The sequence below is a fragment of the Centrocercus urophasianus genome, unplaced genomic scaffold (genome assembly GCF_019232065.1).
Source record: "Centrocercus urophasianus isolate 14NV4802_14NV808 unplaced genomic scaffold, USGS_Curo_1.0 seq_16, whole genome shotgun sequence".
Lineage (NCBI taxonomy): Eukaryota > Metazoa > Chordata > Aves > Galliformes > Phasianidae > Centrocercus > Centrocercus urophasianus.
The window spans coordinates 16,002,245-16,021,968 of NW_024884711.1; the positions used below are offsets into that span (position 1 = coordinate 16,002,245).

The window sequence follows — 19,724 nt, forward strand, 5'->3', positions numbered from 1 at the left end:
TTTCTTTCTTTCTTTCTTTCTTTCTTTCTTTCTTTCTTTCTTTCTTTCTTTTTTTTTTTCTTTTTTTCTTTTTTCTTTTTTTCTTTTCCCTTAAAAAAAACCCACCTGATTTATCTTGAAAGATTCTAAACTCCTTAAGCAAGCAGTAGGGTCTGTGTTGGTAAGTAGGGAGTGCGTCTTTCTAGCTTGATGACTTTAATTGTTTGTGCTTGCTTTGTCTGCTGAGCCTTTGCTTAACAAGTTTAATATTTAGAAATGTTGAATCTTTGTTTTCTCTGCCTTGTGGTCACATTACGGCGTTTGGTGATTAAGCTCTACCGAGGCGAACACATTTGATAATGTTCTAATTCACACAGCGGAGGGCTGGGTGCCACCGTGCAGGAGGACCTGCTTTGTTCCGTTTTCCCGGCGCTAATAAATCACCGGCTCCTAATGCGGGGCCAAAAAAGAGATGGAGAGGCGGCGAGCATTGTAAAGGAAAAGTCACGGGCGAATTTCTCTATGACTCATTAGTCTGAACGATTTATGTAGGAACTTAAAGTGGCGCAATGAATATTAGAGTTTGGAATAACAACAAATTAAAAAAAAAATGTCGTAGCGTTTGTAAAGTGCTTTATTGCTACTTAGCAACTCTTTCAAGAGGAAGCGTAGTTTAAAGGGCCGTGGCAGCGTAATGTATGGCGGTGTGACTTAATAGCTCCAAAATAAATAACAGAAAGTCGCTGGCACCGTTTGCAGATACACACTCCATATTTAACACGAGTGGGGCAGCCCGGTCCCGGCTCTCTTGATCGATGCTGATGGCCGCTCGTGGAGCGGCTGTCGATGAGGGGTCGGGGCAGGGAGGTGCGGGCTGAGCCCGCGGTGCGGGGCGCCTCCGAGAGGGGCGGCTGGAGCGCCGGGGGCAGCGCGGCACGGATGGCGGCGGAACTCGCCGAGTCCTTCGGTGTTTGCCAGGAGATTGTAGCAGTCAGCGCTCTGAAATTTATGAGACGGCAATAAACAGCTTAGGAGGCTATTATTGCATGATTTTATGTAGGCTGGAGTTCAACACCAAATTTAAAATTATTAGAGTAATTATGGGACTACTAAATTACCAACGAGAAGTATCTGCTGGAAAAGTTCTCCCAAGACAGACTTAATATTTCCAGGGCTCAGAAGACGTTCTTCTACGAGAACTGTGTTATTTAATTATTAGCATTTACATTTACTGACAATTTTCAGACGCGTTAGACGGCTTTTATTAGCGAGAATGAATAGAGGGGGCACGTTATTACATCTGACAAATTCATACGTAAACGTGATTCAGTAAGTGGCACCCGAATAATCTGACTATTGTCTCTTTGGATTGTGCAATACTGTTTATTTTAGGGGGAGAGAGGCCGTCCAGTTTTCTCCCCCCGTCTGTTGGCTTTCAGTGTTCTCGCGTTGTTCTTTTTTCTTTTTCTTTTTCTTTTTTTTTTTTTTTTTTTTCCCTCTTAAGCCTTTCGGGCCCGATGCTGCTTCGGCGAAGTCAATTATCAGGCTCTTCCTGCGCTACTGGGGCCAGGATCGGGCCCCGCTCCCTGTTTGAATGAGAGCCCAACCACAATACTCTCCGTATTGAAACTGGAACTCGTTCCGCGTTTTATTCAACAGAGATGAACACCACTGGTTGTGTTTAATGTCTGTTCTTGATTAAATGATCCTAAACAAAGGTTTCCCAGAGGAAAATAAAGCAGACATTCATGTAACAAGAGTTTGGAATGACAATATTTCCAAACACTTGGAGACAGAAGGCATAGCTGTCTACGGGAGGGAGGGGGGGGAGAGAAAAAAAGAGTCCCACGCTTTTATTTCTCAGCTAGCAGCGCTCCTCGCCCCGCCGGAGAGTTGCGGGGCCGTCCCGGCACAGCCCACCCCGCCCGCGGGCGGCCGAGCGCCGGCCCCGCTGCCCCCGTTAAGGCGTTGTTTGTCGCTTGTTTGCAGAGCGCCCGGCGCCCCGAAAAGCCCCGCTCCGGGCGGCGGCAGCTCTCCGGCCCCGGCCTCGGCGGCGGAACGAGGTAAGAGTCGGGACCGGCCATGTGCCGGCCTCGTACCTGAGAGGGGTGGTGAGAAATATTTAACCGAGCAGGGGGTTCGGTGGCTCGTCTCTATTCATCTTCCGCCGCTGCGAATGCGCGTGTCCGGGCAGACAAAGCGACGTGCGGGACCCGAGTGCTCAGGCATATAAAGGCGCCGGGAACAGGAAGGATGCGAAGTCGGCTGAGGAGCCAAAGAGCTTGAGGATTTCTTCGTCTGTACTGAGCTCCTTTCAAAATCGAAGGCGTAAGGGAGACAGGGTGATAGCGGCAGCACGGCGGGGCTGAGCTCTTATCGCTGCCGGTCTGTCGGAGGCTCCTGGAGGGGCCGTGCGGCGATGCCCTGCCACGGGACACGGCTGTGCGTGGATGCTCATACCGCCAATAAGCTCAGGTAGCTGCCCGGCCCGGCCCTCCTCGCCCCGGCCGTGGGCTGATGCAGTTGGTGCCCGAGCCCTGGTGCTCTGGCAGGGGCCGGCGATGCTTTCCGTAGTCATCGTGTTCTCCTGCCAGCCGCAGAGAAGGGAGGATTAGAGAGAATTAGCGTAAATTCCTGCTAGATTTACCTGCTTATTTTTGGACGCTGATGTACAATTAGTGTATTTTACAACCTTTTAAAAGCGGTCATAAATTACAGGAATACAAGGGCTCTTTGTGTCGGTTTAATGAGCTGCTTAAATCGTAACTACAGAAAAGTGCTGCGAACGTCCACTCATGGAAATTTAAAAGCGAAAACACGGTGCGAGGGAACCTTCCTCCTGTGGCACCCGCAGCATTTCGTGCGGAGATATTTGGGATTCCTAAAGTGCCCCGGCGCTCAGCCTCAGCTGCCTCTCGGGGCAGCTTCCATCAGGGCACAGGCGCTAGCTCTGCTCTTTATCTGCTTCGAAGTGATCAAAGGGCGACTTTATCTCGATCAGCCTCGCAGATGTAGGTAAACAGCTCCGCATCCCAGCAGATCCCAACTCTTTCGAGGAAGCGAGGAAATAAATACTCGTGTAGTGCGGCGATTCCCATGTCCTCTCCACATGGGAGTGACAACCTGACCTCTTAACGACTGCCATAAACGTAAACATGAAAGACGGCAGAAATTCGAAATTTATTTGTACTGAAGGTAACTTTAAATCACATTAATGCTAGGAGCGTTTATTGGTGCCAGAGCTGGCAAAAGGGTTTCTCATTACGAGTGCACGTTACGAACTCAGATCTGTTTGTTGTTACCGAGGCTGGAATTTCAGCCCAACTCGGAGCCATGTGTATAAAGCGCAGAAAAAATCAGCAGCAGACTCACTGAGAAACGCCACGTTTTCTTTTCTTTCCTTTTTTTTCTTTTTCTTTTTTTTTTTTTTCCTCTCCCAGAAACAATGTTTCAGGTCTCCAAATCATCGAGGTCATAAAACACAGTGTTGAATGTCCAGGAACAGGAACAAAGTAATATATGGGATGCCGGAGGAAATCTAGCGTCTGCTACTTACACGGTCCTTTGAATTCATGTTTGTAAACCCGTGATCATAAGTAGTGGAGAAAAGAAAACCTCCAAATTCGGCGGGGGGAATCATTTTCAGCTGCCACCCAGGACAGTGTACAGCAGGGAGGACTCCCCCTCAGCCCTCTCGAAGCACAGTCAAGGAGTTACTTTTCTCAAGAATTAATTAGTTTCCCCACTGCAGACACGAAGTTAATTGTTAAACAGTAGTTTTAGCATTAACTTGACCATTAATACTAATAAAGATGTTCATAGAAACGGGGTTTTGAAGCCAGTGGCCGTAGCTAGCGTTAAGGCATTTAAGCTGACTTATGATTGTGATTTATTGCTTTTGTAGTTTCTATTTGCTCAGGACTGCAACTTCTAAAGCCATCTTTCTGCTTTTGACGCAAAGCAGTCGATAACTTTTTACAACGGCCCCTGGAAAGACTTGCTCTGCTTTTTTCAACATCTGCTCCATTCCCCATTAATTTCGGCCTCATTGTTGCAGGGGAACTTCTCTCTGTGTTTCTTTGATGGGACCTAAACACGCTGTATTCAAAAGAGCCGTGAATCCGCCCCGTCCAGTAAATCTCAGCCTTGGTTTGCGTTTAGGACGAGGGCTACGGAGTGCCCTATGGAGTCCCACGTCGTGCTGCTAACTGCTGCCTCGTCGTGTGCGGATAATGTTCTCCTCTCTCTTTCAGAGGTGTTATCATTTTTATTCCAGTTCCTAGTGAGGGATAATGTATGTGTGCCCTGTCACGAGCTTAGCGACTTCCCTATGAAAAATTGCAAATTCTTCCTCTGCTGTAATGTCACGCTGACTTTGCTGCACTGTCCACTCATATACGCTGTTACTGATGGGTTTAAATTCCAGTGGCCCACTTTTACAGCCCAAGCGAGAGTAGGAAGGCATGCCCCCAGCAGTAAAAATCGCCTTCCAAAAGAAATCCCCTTCCTTTCAGCTCAGTGGAGTGCAGGTGAAACGCTAAGGGGGGATATGCAGTTGGCTGAAAGTTTTCTTCGAGCCCGTGGGGGTGGTGGAAAGGTTTAGGCAAAGGTATTCACATCACAGCGCATAATGCTGGAGTCACACGACGCGGTCAGGAACACGTTAAAAGCGCGATCCGTCCCATTCTCTGCGACTCCTTACAGAAAAGTTGGGTGAGATCAGGGCTTCTTTTGTTTGTTTAGCTTATTGTGTCAATAGCAGAAGTTAAACTGCCTTGCAGAGAAGATGTGATGTGTTCACACACAGGCGAGGCTGGCTCGCTGGGCAGGCTCGGGGGCCGAGTAGAGCTTCTTCTTCTTTTTAGTTTCTCTTTTTTTTTTTTTTTCTTTTCCCCCTCAGGCAGACAGCTCCCCCTCCCCAATTTTTTTTTTTTTTTTCATCGTTAGAAACCTATAATTTTGTGCATCACTCAAAGTAGCTGTATAGGAAATGCGTAAGCACAGGTTTAACAGCGAGGTCCCAAAAGGTTTTGCAAAATTCAGAGGCACGCCAGTGAAGGAAGGTGTGTGCTCCATAGTGTGGTACAAGGACAAAAATCAACTAGCCTCTTAGAAGAGACCCTTTTTTGCCTTTGTCAGGTAATTATAGGTCTTTTTAGTTTCTGCAGGAGCCCCGATGTAGCGTGTGGGAGGCAGCAAGCCCTGCACAATGGAGGGCAGAGGCAGCCGGGGAGGGGGGGAGGCCGGGAATCGTCCCGTGTAGAAGGGAGATGAAAAGAATGGCGTTGAGATTTGGGCTTTCTTCGGGTCTTGAAGAGAACGTGCGACGTGGGGCAGCGCGGTGGCCCGGGGAGCAAATGCCGGTTAATTAGGCTCAGTATCAGGGTGCGGTGCGATCCTACGGAGCAAGAAGGATTCCTCCAACTTTCAGATGGGCTTTGTATAAAGAAATGCTGGTGTGGGATGAAAGAGACTCGAACGATCCCCCCCTCCCCCCTCCCCAAGGCAACGCCGGCTCTTGATTGATTTTTTTTAAAATTTTTTGTAAATTTTATTTTATTGTTGTTCCATCCCTTTAAACTCTCCTCTAACGTACCGGGCTAAGGCTCTAAAAAGCCACGGCTCGCTCTCAGAAACCCCGCTCCTTCAGTGATTCCCTATTTCAAATAAAAGGATTTAAGTTGACGTATGACCACGTGAGCACATAATACAGCGCATTATTGTGGCATTTGGAGTGGAGACCCGGTCTGGCTCCGTCTGCGATTACGCTTTTCCAGTTTCTGTTCAGAGCGAGCACTGCTTTCTATTTTTTTTTTTTTCCTGCCCCCATCACCGTCCCCTCAAGAGCTGGCCATTCCGCTGACAGCTTTCGTTCCTTATGGAAAGCTTATTGTCGAGCCGAGAGGACGAAATGCTTCGTTAGAAAGGATGGATTTTATTTTAAGGTATTTCCGTTGATTGTTCATTTATGTGGTGAGTTATTGCTGTTCGAGGCAAAGGTCAGTAGAAAAGGCTGAAGTGAGTGCGTGTGTGTGCGTGCGTGTGTGTGCACCGGGGCCGGGCTGCTTCCCTCTTTGTTTCAATTTGCTGCGGTAAATATTCCACTCTCCCCTCGCAGCGAGCGGAGCTGCTTTATTTATTTTTCTCCATAGAGATCCCACACTGCTGCTGACGGCCAGCTGCCTCCACTCCGGCCCCCCGATTGCCATCTTATCGTTATTTATGGCCGGCGGGAGACGGGAAGCCTCCTTTTAGCGTTTTGTGGCATTTTGATGATGATGACGATTTTTATTATTATGATTTTAATTCAAATACATTTTTCATTTCGGTCGGTGCGTTTGTTTACTTATGTATTTGCGGGGGTCGGGGGCCGGGGAGGGGGTGGGGATGCACCCGGGTTGGGGTCGCGCTCGGGTGTGCGACGGAGGTTGTTTTATGCGCGTTTGTTCGGCCGATGCCGAGCTGGAAATCGATGAGCATGCGATAGTGCTGCCATTTTATTTATGATGCTTCGGTGGTGTTTTGCTTGCTGTGCGCGGAGGGCTGCGCGGGCGCTCAGCTCTGTGGCTAGGGTTCCCCTTCCCGAAGGAGCCCAGGCTCCTCTTCGCTTCTCCTCGGTGAGGAGGAGCTGAGCAGAGAGGCAGCCGCGTCTTCCAGCGATAAGCAGCCTTGGAAGTGCGGTGGGGTTTTGTTTAATTTGATTTTGTTTGGGTTTTGATTTTTTTTTTCCTCTGGAAAGCTGGAGAATAACGGGGGTAAGAGCGGAAATCAGCTTCTAGGTGAACATATCTCTGGTCACTAATTCATATCCGTGCAGTCTTTTCTATAAATGCGTACATACCGTATGCATAAATACGTGCATATACGGATAAATGTGTCTGTGTAGCCACATTATAAGGAAAGAACTTAAAGAGGAGGGCAAAATGTTACATAAAGTGACACTGCCCCGGCGGGTCTCTGCTTTGGGAAAGGTCACAGCTCCGAGGCTCTGTCCTCCAATTTGGTCAGCGCTTATTTCTGCGGTACCAATTTGTCCCCAGTTCCCGGTGCTTCGTGACACTTCTTCTAGGGGTCAGAAAGAGGGAAAAAGACAGAAAAGCGAAGGACGAGATAGAAAACGAGTTGAAAACAAACAGCAAAAAGAAGGCTGTTTCCACGTGAACCTATTCGCGGCCGTTCTGCGGAGACCTCGGGGGCAGAGATGTTTAGTGCTTCTTTCTCGACTTCTCGCTTTTAAGCGACTCTCAGAACACATCTGACAGAAACAACTGCTATTTCCCCTCTCGTCGTGCTGAACCAAATCCTGTGTCCCTCTCACACCGGGCAGAATTGCTGCTCCGCGCAACAGCGTGTCTAAAAGCCAAGGTTAGCTTTGCCGTGCTTTGAAATGGGCCAAAACGCGCCTTGAAAATAAAGTGCAAGCTTTAATTGCGGCTCCATTACTTGGCAGCGTTTCCTCTGATTTATGACCCAGCTCGGATGCATGCTGACCCAGTTAAACACTCATAAATAACACGGTCCTGCTCCGGAGCAAAAGAAAGGAGAGTTCTGTAGAGAGGGCTATCTCGGCGGCTTGGGTAAATAGCCTCGCTCTGCTGAGCAAAGAACGAACTGTTCGCGGCAATTCTCTGGTGTTAGAGGATATAAAGAACGATTGGGGTTTACCACGGCTGCTCTCACTGCTCTCTTGCCCAGTCCCTCTAATATTCCCTCCTAAAATCCCTACCGACCTGCAGAATTCGTCCCGCAGCTCCCCGCCTTGCTGTTTAGACCCACGGAGATTCCCTAGAATCAACCTTGTATGATAGTCGAAGCATTCCGATATACAGCGCTTTCCAGGCACCATTTTATTCGGAAACTAAGACAGTGCAGGATTCTGTAAACAGAACTTTTAGGGGAAGAAAAAGAGAGTCGTCCGTGAGTCAGGAGTCAGCCCCAAAGGTCCCTCTCCGAGCCCTATCGCTCTCTGCGGAATGTGGCAGAAAGAAAATATTCGGCCCCTGAGAGGGAGAGGCAGATAAAAGCAGCGGGAGCTGTGTGGTGGGACGCTTATCCCTCCATCATAAGGCACATTACGAAAGAAAAAAGATTGTCTTCTCGTGTTTAAAATGACCTCTTTGGGGAGAAAGGGGGCGTGGGGAAACGGGCCAAGAGGCAAAACGCTCTTCGCAGGCAGAAAAGGCGAATGGAGGAAATACCTCTCTATCCCCACGAACTACTTCGGTTCTCACCATTAAAGTCCCTCACTAATTCCTCCGGTTTTACAAGCACCCCCCCGTTCCCGTCCCCACACTCAGATACAGACATGGTGTCAGAATATCCGGCTCCGAAGTTATAAAGCCCTCAGAGGGAAGGGAGGCACACGCTCTCCTCAGCGCTCTCGGCCCGGCCCGGTCCCGGCGTCCGCAGGTTTCCTCGTCCTCTGTGCTCCCTCAGTCACATTCTGCTCTTTATTCCGGAGGGCTCCGTCTGGGCTCGGAGGTGCCTCTCTGTATTCGGTCGGGCACCGGGGAGAGCGACGGCTCAGCAGTTTCAGAAGAAAGTGTGGGGTTGATTATTGACTAAAAAGACTTTTCTTCCGATGCCACATTCACGGGGTTGTTTGAAGCAAAATGCATACGCGGGATTTTTGCTTTCTCCTCTCCTCCTACGCTGCCCGCTTCCCCTTTCATGTGGTGCCTTCTCACTTGTGCCATAAGGAGCAAGTGTTTTCTGTTTTAGTGCTCTGTTTACAGCTTTGGTGCATGAAGTCATAAATCTTGCATAGCCATAAATGACAAAAACCATTGGTATGCGTAAGAGGCCACCCCAGCCTTATAGTGCTTTTTATTTCTCGCTTCCCCCTCGCTTTGTTTGTGCTTTAGGATGACGCCGGGCTCCCTCGTGCTTTGAACGGGCTGGTTATATTTTTAATGCCTTAATTAACGAAGTAACGTCAAATTTACACCTCGGCTCTACTCGGAGCCCCTCTCGGTCTCGCAGCCCACAGCCCGAGGGGCCGGGGCTGCAAGTTACTTGCAGTCCTCGTGTGAGCGCCCGCTTTGCACTGGCTCTGCTGTGTTGCTCTTACACAAAAAAAGGGGGGGACCCCCCAGCCCCCACCCAAAGCCGGGAAAAAAAGAAACGAGAGCTTTCCCGGAGGAGCAGGAGGTGGGGAGGGGCTGCGCGGCGCGGGGGCCACGTCCACGCGGGACTGCAGCCCCACGCGGCCCCACGGTGCGTCTGTGCGGCACACGGGGGAGGAGGTGGTGAGGGAAGCGCCTCTGCGCCCGTCCCGAGCGCTGGGGATATTTGGGGGGTGGGGGGGGTCTGTGTGTACATCTGTGTGTGTGTGCGCTCACGCATGCATGAGTTAATAATTAGTAACTCTAATGATTTCCAGCGTGGCTCTGCGAGCATTGCCCAGAGCGGGGATCCTGGTGGGCTTTGGTTGGCTCTCCGGTCCCGGACCCGGCGCTCCGGGCCGCTCCCCCCATCCCCGGCGGTCAGCCAGGCTGTGCGGGACTCCGGGCAGCGGGGAGCGGCGGAGGGGCCATTGCACGGCCGCCCCCAAACCCGCTCGTGAGAGGGACAAAACAAACAGCCCCGCCGCAGAACCCCGGAGGCCGGTGAGAGCGACCCTTTGTGAGAGCCGTTTGTCTTCATTAGCATAATTTTCCTGGACTTTGGTGACGCCCGGGTGCTGGGTGGGGGGGGCCGCACTCCTTCGCTGCCACACTCCTTCCCTCCTTCTCCCAGGCTTCCCCAGGCCGCCGCCTTTCTTTCTTCCAGCCTTATAATTCTATTTTTTCCTTCCCATCCCATTCCCGCTCCCCCCATTTCTTCTTTCCTTCCCCTCTTTCCCATTCCCTCCAGGCGCGTGGATCGGCCCTGGGAAGCGTCCCCATCCTCCGCGTTCTGCGCAGGGGGACAGGGACAGGGTGGGCAGCGAGAAGCGGGAGGGAGGAGGGGAGGCGGGGGTCGGAGCAGCCGTCCCCATCCCGCCTGGGGCAGGGCTCGCCCCTCCCGGCCGACGCAGAGGAGCAGAGCCGGTGCCCATCCCTCAGCCGCGGGGACACGGCCGGGGCAGATCAATCTCTGCTCCCCGGGCTGTGTCGCCGAGGCTCCTAAAAAAAAAAAAAAAAGCATGCTGGCTTCCGCCTCAGTCGTCAGAAGTTAAGGTAAGCAGGCCACAAATACGCTGCTATCAGTCGTGAATGGCGGAGTTTATGTCCCAGTGATTTATGACCGTAGACTTAAATGTCGGTTCAAGAAGAGTTCACAAGCTGGGGCTTCCTTCCAGGCAGTGACTGATACCCTTACACTTCGTGTTCAGGCAGCTCTCTCTACTCTCCCCCCACCCCCTCACCTCTTCTCAACTTTGTCTTTATCTTTCAGGAAATCTTTCTGGGGGGCTGCTGTTTTTTGCGTCCCGGAGTCAGAGTTTGGGGCTCGGCCGGGAGCTACAGGGGAAAGATGCGGTGTATTTAGAGACGGGGAAGGGGGAGGCAGGGGAGAGCTGAGCAGTGGAGCGGGGAGGCGAGGGGGACATGCCTGGGGGAGGCAGCTTTCATCTGCTGTCTCCGGGCTGTCTGGCGGGGGGAGAGGCCGGTAAAGGCTGAGAGGTGTACCGCGCAAATGGGGCTGGATGGACCGGCCGAAAAGGGCGCTGGCAAATTTGAGGGCCGAGCTCCTTTGGCCTTTTGTCTTCTGCGAGGACGAGGAGCGCTTTTCCCATCTCAGGCACCAGTTTGGGTGGCAAACCTTCCGCCTTCCACCCTCCCTCCCCCTCTAGCTCCCGTTAGGGCGCTGCTATTATTCGCTCCCTGTCGCTATAAATCCCGCTAGTGCTGTTTTCGCGAGTAATGGCCGTGCGCCGCTCAGGTTACCCTAACTTTTAGGAAGTGATTAACTCCCGCAGCCAAAGGCGGGGGCCGATTTTCCTTTCCTGGCGGGCGGCCGAATTTTCATTAATATTTTGCCTTCGAGGCGCAGCCGCCCATTGTTGGCGAGGCGGGCGCGCAGCTTTGCGCGGAACATCGCGGGGCCGCCGCTCTGCCCGCCGGCGGCACCCGACAAATCTGGGAGCGCCCGGGGAAGGCGAAATGCTTGGTGTGGACGTCATGAAAGGCCGGTTGTTTCCTTCCTGTTACTGCGGTTCCCTCTTTCTGAAGGAAAAGAATTGAGAAAAATCACACCAGGCCCAGATATCGTTAGAGGCGAGGAGCTGGAGATGGTGTCCGCGCCTCAGAACTTGATTGTCTTATTAGCTTAATAACAGCCGGAGAGGTTGATTAGTGCAATAATGGGGCTGCCGCCCTGCTGTAGGTGCGTTACCTTCATTTGGTTGGGATGTAACAAAGGAAAGGCTGTTTTCTAAGAACTTGTATAACTTGAAAGGCGCAGAATGAGATCGTTTGGTGCTTGTGCTGCCTAAGACATTTCGCCCCTGAGCATTTGTCGTCGTTAGATGTTTTGGGGGAAAATAGCCAGCTGCTTAAGCGCGGGGGAAGTGGCAAAGAGATCAGAGCTGTTCTGACCCGAAAGAACGGAGCTGTTGGTCAGGAAAGGAGAGTGGACGGCGAGCAGCAAGCTGCGATTTCTGAGAACAATGTATGCGCGTGTGGGACGAGCTGCTAGATGGGAGACGGCGTACAGGTCTCTCATTAGTGCGGGCCATCCTTGGGCTGGTTATTTTCAGGTAGGTAAGCTGCAGAATTTGATTTGAAAAAACAAAACAAAACAAACAAACAAAAAAAACCCAGAGAACAGAAGGACGGAGAGAGCAAAAAGAGAGGGGAGAGAAAGGGATTCGCCCGGGCAGGAGCAGCATTCTCTGGGTCGGTGTCCACCCTCTCCCCGGCCAAGTGACCCTCATACATCAAATTACATAGCAGCTTCCAAGACAGAACCTATTATCGCTAAGTTGGAAGGAAAGTTCAAGCCGTGGTCATGGAGATGAACGCTGGTTTTTCAGGTTCCTGGTGTTTTGTTGGTTGTTTTTTTTTTCTTTCTTTTTTTTCCTTCTTTTTCTTTTTTTCTTTCTTTCTTTTTTTTCTTTTTTCTTTTTCTTTTTTTCCCCTCCAATCCATCACGTTTTAACAGGTAGAGTCTGGCTGATTCCACAAAAAGTTAATGTCTTTGAAATAACTGCAAAAAAAAACAACAGCAGAAGCCCCCAGCTTGCCCCTGCTGGCCTTGCTGAAGGGGCTCCGAGCTGGGCTGGGTCCAGTGGGGGCTCCAGAGCCACTCGCGGGGGAAGGAAAGGTGTGGAATGATCGTGGGGTTGTGGCAATGTGGTATTGTGGGGGTGGCAGAGTGGACCTGCTATCACTCCAGGGCCAAACAGGAGCCACTCTGGGGCTCACCCATGCAGGAACAGCTGGTGCCAGGGTGCTTGACCTGGGAGGCTGGAGGCAGCTCGTGAGCACGAGGGGAGAAGGCACCGGCTTTGTTTATTTTCCTATCGAGCATTTCATAGACGAGCCAAAATCCGTCACTTGGGATCTGTGTGTGTAAATATCGCTGGCTGCAAAACCTTTCCACCCTGCTCCTGCCCCCTGCCATACGTAGACAGGAACAATCTCATGTATTTCTTTGAAGCCGGATGGAGAGCTGTAACCCAGAGAGAAAGGCTAAAAATAAAAAGATGCCAGTTATAGGGGAGGGTTTGGTTGTGGAGCTGGAAGAGAGCGATAGCCCAGCCCCTTTGCATTAGTGATTCCTCGATCAGCCTTATCACAGAGACTGGTATTAAAACAGCCTCGCGGTGATAAACGGCTGACCCCTTTGCTGTGTGGTGCCCTGCTCTGTTTCTTAAGAAGAAAGGAAGGAAAAACCCTAGAAAGACCCTATCCCAGTGCAGCAAAGCGCATATTTGTAGCTGCCAGTAAATCCAGGCAGCTTTTACATCGAAATACTATGCGCCTGAGGCCAAGTCATGCTGCTAAATATTGCTGACCACTTTTTCTTTTATGGCTTTCATGTCACTTAGCTATTGAAAGTAAGATGGATTTGCACCATTTCTTCACCCTGCTCTGCTCTCCCCACACCCCAGGTCTGCCCGGAGTGGCCATTGGAGGAGCAGCGCCACGTGACAGAGGGGTGCCAATGTTATTCTCCAAGGGTGTCAAGACCCTGTCAGTTTGCGAAATAAATATTGGGAAACAACGAAATGCAAAAAGCGACCTACTACGACAGCTCTGCAATCTATGGTGCCTACCCCTACCAAGGAGCAAATGGTTTCACTTATAATGCGAGTCAGCAGCAATATCCTCCGTCTTCGTCACTTGTGGAAACTGAGTACCACCGCCCCGCGTGCTCCCTCCAGTCCCCAGGCAGCACCGTGTCCCACCACAAGGCCAATGACATCAGTGAGAGTTGCATGAGGACCCTCCCCAGCCAGCCTCTGCAGCCCCCTGGTCTCACTGACCCGCAGGCCCCACCGCAGCCACCTCCGGCCCCGCAGGCACAGCCTCCACCTCCATCCTCGGCCTCACCATCTCAAAATGCCAGCAGCAACCCTGCCCCTGCCAACCCCACTAAGAGCCCGGCTCTTAACTCACCCACTGTGTCCAAACAGATATTCCCATGGATGAAAGAGTCTCGGCAAAACACAAAGCAGAAAAACAGCAGTTCCAGTTCAGGTATGGAAAACGCTCTCTCACGTGTCCTGCGGGGAGGGAGCAACCCTGGGCGCCTTCACTTTTGGGAGGGAAGGGAAGGTTGGGGGCTTGTTCTCTTCCCTGAGCTGCCCCCCATGGGCTTGTTGGCTTGTGATGGGATCTCGGTGACCAAACAAACCCCTGGGATCTTTCCCAGCCTTGCAGAATGGATCCAGTGTGATTTGGTTTCCTTTCGGCTGTGTCCTCCTGCATCTATCACATTTCGTAGGTAATCCCCCGTCCAGTAAATCACGCCAGTGCCGAGCAGCCCAGGCCCTGAGCCAGGGGCCTGTCCCAAGTACTTTGTTGGCACTGTGCTGCTAGATTAATAAGACAGTGACCTATCTCTGCCGAAGTGTAACGCGAATAAAATAGCTCATAATCATGTGCAGTTGGGATCAATGCCCTGTGTGCAGTCAGAACCTCTTCCTACTTTTACAGGCTGACTGGCAAAGTTACAAGACTGGTAAACAAAAGTCTTCTGGAGCGCCATAAACTTAAGCCTGTAAAATATTATTTGGAGGATGGCAGTGTACATTAACACTTTTATTACTCGAGGAAACTCAAATCAGTAACATCAGGACCAGCTCCAATGCCCAGGAGCTGTGTTTATATTTACCTCTTCCTCTTTTTCTCATAAATGTGCTTTGGAAATAGGGTTCAAATCTTTAGCAAAGGTCTCTGCCAGTGTACTTTTAAAGCACTGATAATATTGCTATTTACAGACTTCCACAGTGTGTATTTATTTTATTAAAAAGCAATAACAGTTAAATATGCCTGTATGCCTGTATGCAAGCACAGCCGCCATATGCTCTTCTGATGTGCATTATATTTCCCAATCACTACCATATGCTAATGTTGGATGTGGGAGAAACACTATACTGCCAATTCTGTGTGTTACAACATTATATGTGGATATCTGACCTTCAGACATCCACAGCTTATGTATATACAGCAGGGTTATCAGAAGAAGGGGCTGTAAATCTCTGTGGTTGTGGAGAGCAGGTAGTTCTCAAAGGATCTAAGCCTGGTACGTATGTGGAACAATAGGTTCACCTTTTGAATTTCTAAAACCTGCTTTATTTCCCGGAACCTTTCCTATTCCTTTATGCAAAGCTCAAGATATGTTGCGCCCTGTCATTCTTTATTGGAGCAAGTATAGCCAAACAATGGTACCAGTGAAATAAAGGAAGCCTTGGGGCTTGGAGCATGGCGAGGCTGAGCTCCTGTTGGGGTTACTTGTTGCACATGTGGGCATCTCATGTCCAATAGCTGGGCAGTTGCTGACATTGTTGGGCGCAGTCTCTGGTTGCCATGTCTAGGTTTACCATCTGATTGTGTTCTTTGTGTAATTTACATAGGTGAGAGCTGTGCTGGTGATAAGAGCCCCCCGGGCCAAGCATCCTCTAAACGAGCTCGTACGGCTTACACAAGTGCCCAGCTAGTAGAACTGGAAAAGGAGTTCCACTTCAATAGATACCTTTGCAGGCCACGGAGGGTTGAGATGGCCAATTTGCTCAATCTCACAGAAAGACAGATCAAAATCTGGTTTCAGAACCGCAGAATGAAATACAAAAAGGATCAAAAGGGCAAGGGCATGATGACCTCTTCAGGAGGACAGTCCCCGAGTAGAAGCCCCGTCCCTCCAGCTGCTGGGGGATACCTAAACTCTATGCATTCTTTAGTAAACAGTGTCCCCTACGAGCCCCAGTCACCTCCTCCATTTAATAAGCCTCATCAGAACACCTATGGCATCCCCGCATCTTATACCGCTCCTCTTAATAATTGCCCACCTCCTCAAAAGAGATACACGGGGACAGCAGCTGTGACACCTGAATACGATACTCATCCTCTTCAAGGCAACGGTTATGGGAATCCACATATACAGGGAAGCCCCGTCTACGTAGGGGGCAACTACGTGGAGACCATGACCAATTCTGGGCCTTCCATCTTTGGTCTAACTCATCTCTCTCATCCTCCCTCTGCCAACATGGACTACAGCGGGGCTGGGCCGATGGGCAACAATCACCACCATGGACCTTGCGACCCGCACCCGACATACACAGACCTTACAGCTCACCATCCTTCTCAGGGAAGAATTCAGGAAGCGCCCAAACTCACCCATCTGTAGGAGCCAGGAGTCACTAGGTGGAACGCAAAGCCCCAACCTTTTAAAGTACTTGTCCCTTCCTCTCTGCCTCTCCTCCCCGCCACGCGCCCTCCTCCCCTCTCTTTCTTCTTTCTTTGGCTCATTTTAGTTTGTTTCATTTCCTTTGGTAAAAGCGTTTTCTAGTTTATGTGACGTAGCAATATTTGTTGCTTGAATTGCTCTATAGTTTCACTAGTGGATATTTATCTTCTTGAACTGCAGCCTCGTGTCTCACTTTGGGAGCATACAGAGGCTTTATACTTTACCTTCTACACTTTTATCAAAACAGGGTATATGAACAAATTTTCTATAAAAGGAATTCTTAAATGTGAATTTGTTCGTACATGATTGATCCCACGGGGAAGCAATTTTTTTATTGCACTTCTTTTAAATAGCGAGAAAGACATCAGAAGCGCTTGGACAGGGATTCCCTGGACAGTTATTGATACGTGTAAGTCTTTCAATGTGTGTATGCTGGTGAACATTCAGATTTATTTATATTATTTTTTTTTTTTTGCAAACATTGAATAATCTAAGTGTTTAAAATTTTATTTATCCCCATTTGTTCATATTTATATATATATAAAGAATCTGTACCCTGAATATTCAGGAGGTATTTACCTGGCCATGTGTTAGATGGCATATCGGCACGCGTAGGAAATATCATTTGAAAGGGAACTATAACTCCTTTATTAAAATGATAACTGTGATGACAACAATGCAATAAAACCTGGGAAGAAAAAAAAAAAAAGAAAGAAAGATCACAGCTTGAATAATTGATGCCTGTAACATCCAGGTAGGGGGAAAGAAGGCGTGTGAAGCTGAAAAGGCTTAGATTTGTGTTGAAAGTTATACATTCCTTGCTGCTCACGTTCTGAAAAAAAAAAAAAAAAAATAAAGTTTTTATTCTGAATAATGAAGAGTTAAGGCCACGTTATTTGCAGTGCGAGGAAGGGAGAGCCCTTTGTGACCGGGGGGTCGGTGGACTCGTCTGGAGCCCACACGGGGCTCAGCTCTCCCACCGCACGGCTCCGTAGAGCCTTTTTAGAGATATAGAGAGGGATTTATTAGGATTGTTTTTCCCATTGGTTTCCCTGCCGCCTCTCCCACGCCCGGTGCGGAGGGCGGGGGCGCGGACCGCGGGTGTGCACGCGGTGGGGGGGGAGGGAGTGCGCCGTGTGCGTGCACGAGCTTGTGCGCGGGGGCGAGCGCGGGGGCTGAGGCCCAGCGAGGTGCGGTGCGGACGGGATGCACGGTGCCTAGGCTCCCCGAATGGGGACCGAGGAGAGGCGGGCGGAGGCCGCAGACCCCAACCGCAGTTGTGGGGTGGATGCCGGGCACAGCTGCCTCTGGGCACCTCTCCACCCCCACTGCCTTTTTTCCCGTTTTCTTTAGAGGAGTGGGTTCTCTCTCGTCTTCCTTTTATTTTTATTATTACTGTTATAATTCTGGATTTAAATCTGGGGCCGTTTCCTGTTGGCCGAGCCTCCTCCCCCCCCTCTGCAGCCTAAGGCGGTGGGGGAGGGGATTTCCCGTGCTGCCTTTACCCCCCAAGCCCTCCCCCCCCTCTCCTCCCCCCCGCGTGTCCGTGTGCGTGCGTGTGCTCGTATGGCGGGGCTGTGACACGCGGGGGTGAGCGGGCACCCGCGGGTGTCTCTGGGCAAAGTCGGTCCGAGTGAAGGCAGGAACCCCAACCGCCGTGTTTAAATGCCATGTTTCTTCCTTCCAGGCCAAATGTCCGTAATTTGTAGATTGAAACTTGGAAGATAAATCAAAGCGGACCTTAATAGACTGGGTAAAATATTCCCTTTGCGCGTTTATAGAGTCGTATCCCTATGCCGTGTAGATAATCGCGCACGCTGTTTGCCATCTGTATCTTCCAGAGCAAAGGAAAAATGTCGCCATTTTGGTCGCACGCTGAAATATTATTAATCTTTGGGCTTTATCTTGTTCCCAGAGCCACCCCTGCCCGACGCCGAACCACTGCCACGCAGCCGCGAATCTATAGAGCTTTTCTGCATAAGTAGATAAAGAGTGCTCGGGCACAGAAAGGGATGGCGGATATATCCGCACCGTGCTGCGCGTTACGGGCGGAGATGTAGAACCGTGGAAGGTGATTTCTTCCGAGATTTTTCATCGAAACCCGATTGTCGCCCAGTGCAGACCAACGACCCGTTATTGTTTTGTAGGCAAGAAAGACATTTTGGCACCGTCGCAAGGCATCTCTCGTTTCCAGTTAGCGAATATAGAGAATCCAAACGCCCCCCACCCCTCAGATAAGTGCCATAGATCAAACAAAAGGTAACGGTACGGGCGGTGAACTCGGGTTGTGAGGCTTAGCGCCAGGATTGCATTTCTGAAAATGTCCATAGAGAAGGAATTCGGCTTTTCTCCCCCCTCCCACTCCGAAGAAAGAAAAAGACAGGCGGCTTTGCCCCCTTCTTTCCTCTCCCCATCCTCAGAGCCTGCACGTTGGCAATACGAATTTGTGTTTTTGCATTCGAGATTCGCCCGATTAAAAGATCCCTCTGGAGGCAGAAGTAATTGATTTGCCCAAGAATTTCGCGTCCCCTCTCCAAAGGTTTTGTTCCAGGTGGTTTTTGTATTAGAACTACCACAAGGAACAAATGTGCAGAATAGAGACACCCACGCAGGTTTTACTCACAAAGCCCGGTTAAAGTCCAAACCTCCCTCTTTATTATTTGCCATCCTGCTGTTAAATCCCGATATTTTCGAGGGGAAAAAAAAAAAAAAAAAAAAAAAAGAAAAAAAAAAAAAAAAAAAGAAAGAAGAAAAAAAGCAAAGCGCAACCCCGAGGAAGGCGCAGAGAAGCAAAATAAAGCCGGGCTTTTCCCACAGCAGAGCAGCCCTCCAACAGCATATTTTAAAAGCAGCTTTTTTCCTTGTTTACCCGCGTTTCTCGCTCTGCCTCTTTGCTCGGACACATTTGATCTTGGAAAGAGCAAGAAGCTCTAAATGTGTTCTTAAGGGCCAGAAGCTGTCAAACCTTTTGGCGGCCAAGATTGATCGCGCGCAGACACCACCAGAGCTTTGTTTGGACTAAAAGCAAGAAAATTAAACCCTTTGCATTTTCCAACAGCATCGATATTTGTAAGGCATCCCTTTCGAGGGATTAAATGACAAGTCTCGTTCTATATTTTATTTAAACAAGCAACCACCAAAAAGCCCATTTAAAGCCTCCCAGCCCCTCCCCTCCCCCTCTCTCCAATGCCTTCGCAGATATGCTACATCTTGAGGGTGCATTAACTTAAAACCGATTTTTAAAATGCACTTCGTGCAGTCTGGACGTAGACTGGTCCGCTGAGTGCTTGGGGCTTTTTTTTTTTTTTTTTTTTGGTTGTTGCTGTGGGTTTTTTTTTTTCTTTTTTTTCCCTTTCTTTCTTTTTTTCCCCCTCTTCTTTCTTCTTCTGTTTCTTCTTTATTTTTACAACACGAAGAAGAGGGTTTGCCGACCCCCATTTTGGCAACTCCGAAAATCCAGAGCGATGGCCCCGCCCGGCGCTGCGATGCTCCCCGGCAGCTGGAGGACTCACGGACGTCGCCCGCAGCTCCTGCCCGGCCCCCTGCCCGGCTTTGCGCGCAGGACTCATCGGGCCGGGGACGCCCCTGGCGTTGTCACCCGCTCTCCCGGTTGTGCCCAAAGCGTCCGAATTCGGGACCCGACCGAGCGGAGGCACATGGAAACGACGGAGAGAGCCAAGCTTCGGAGACGAGAGCAGTGCCCCAGGTTATCACCCCGCAGCTCTGCTCGGCCCCGTGAAAACAAACCCGCTACCAGCCCATATATCTCCTGGTAATCGAAAATACTCACCAGACCCAGCCTACTACGGTTATTAAGCAATTTATGCCAGCAGACGGGAGTATCGTTTGCAAGCTAAGGCACAGGATTTTGGCTTTTTTTTTTTTTTTTTTTTTTTTTTTTTTTTTTTTTT

General features: G+C 50.1%; 1 protein-coding gene across 7 annotated transcripts in view; it reads left to right on the forward strand.

Moving 5' to 3' along the window:
• HOXA3 (homeobox A3) overlaps nucleotides 1-16,828 on the forward strand; it is a 33,225-nt gene extending 16,397 nt beyond the window's left edge. For 2 of the 7 annotated variants that reach the window (XM_042816590.1, XM_042816591.1), the window contains 2 exons: nucleotides 13,016-13,604; nucleotides 14,984-16,828. In XM_042816590.1, coding sequence (XP_042672524.1) covers nucleotides 13,133-13,604; nucleotides 14,984-15,753 — 1,242 coding nt within the window. In that variant the 5' untranslated portion in view covers nucleotides 13,016-13,132 and the 3' untranslated portion in view covers nucleotides 15,754-16,828. Of the gene's footprint in view, nucleotides 1-2,011; nucleotides 2,043-5,607; nucleotides 5,953-9,203; nucleotides 9,228-10,117; nucleotides 10,140-13,015; nucleotides 13,605-14,983 lie in introns of those variants that run through there. The other 5 variants (XM_042816593.1, XM_042816594.1, XM_042816592.1 and 2 more) reach the window with 5 other exon arrangements.
• The last annotated feature ends 2,896 nt before the right edge of the window (nucleotides 16,829-19,724 follow it).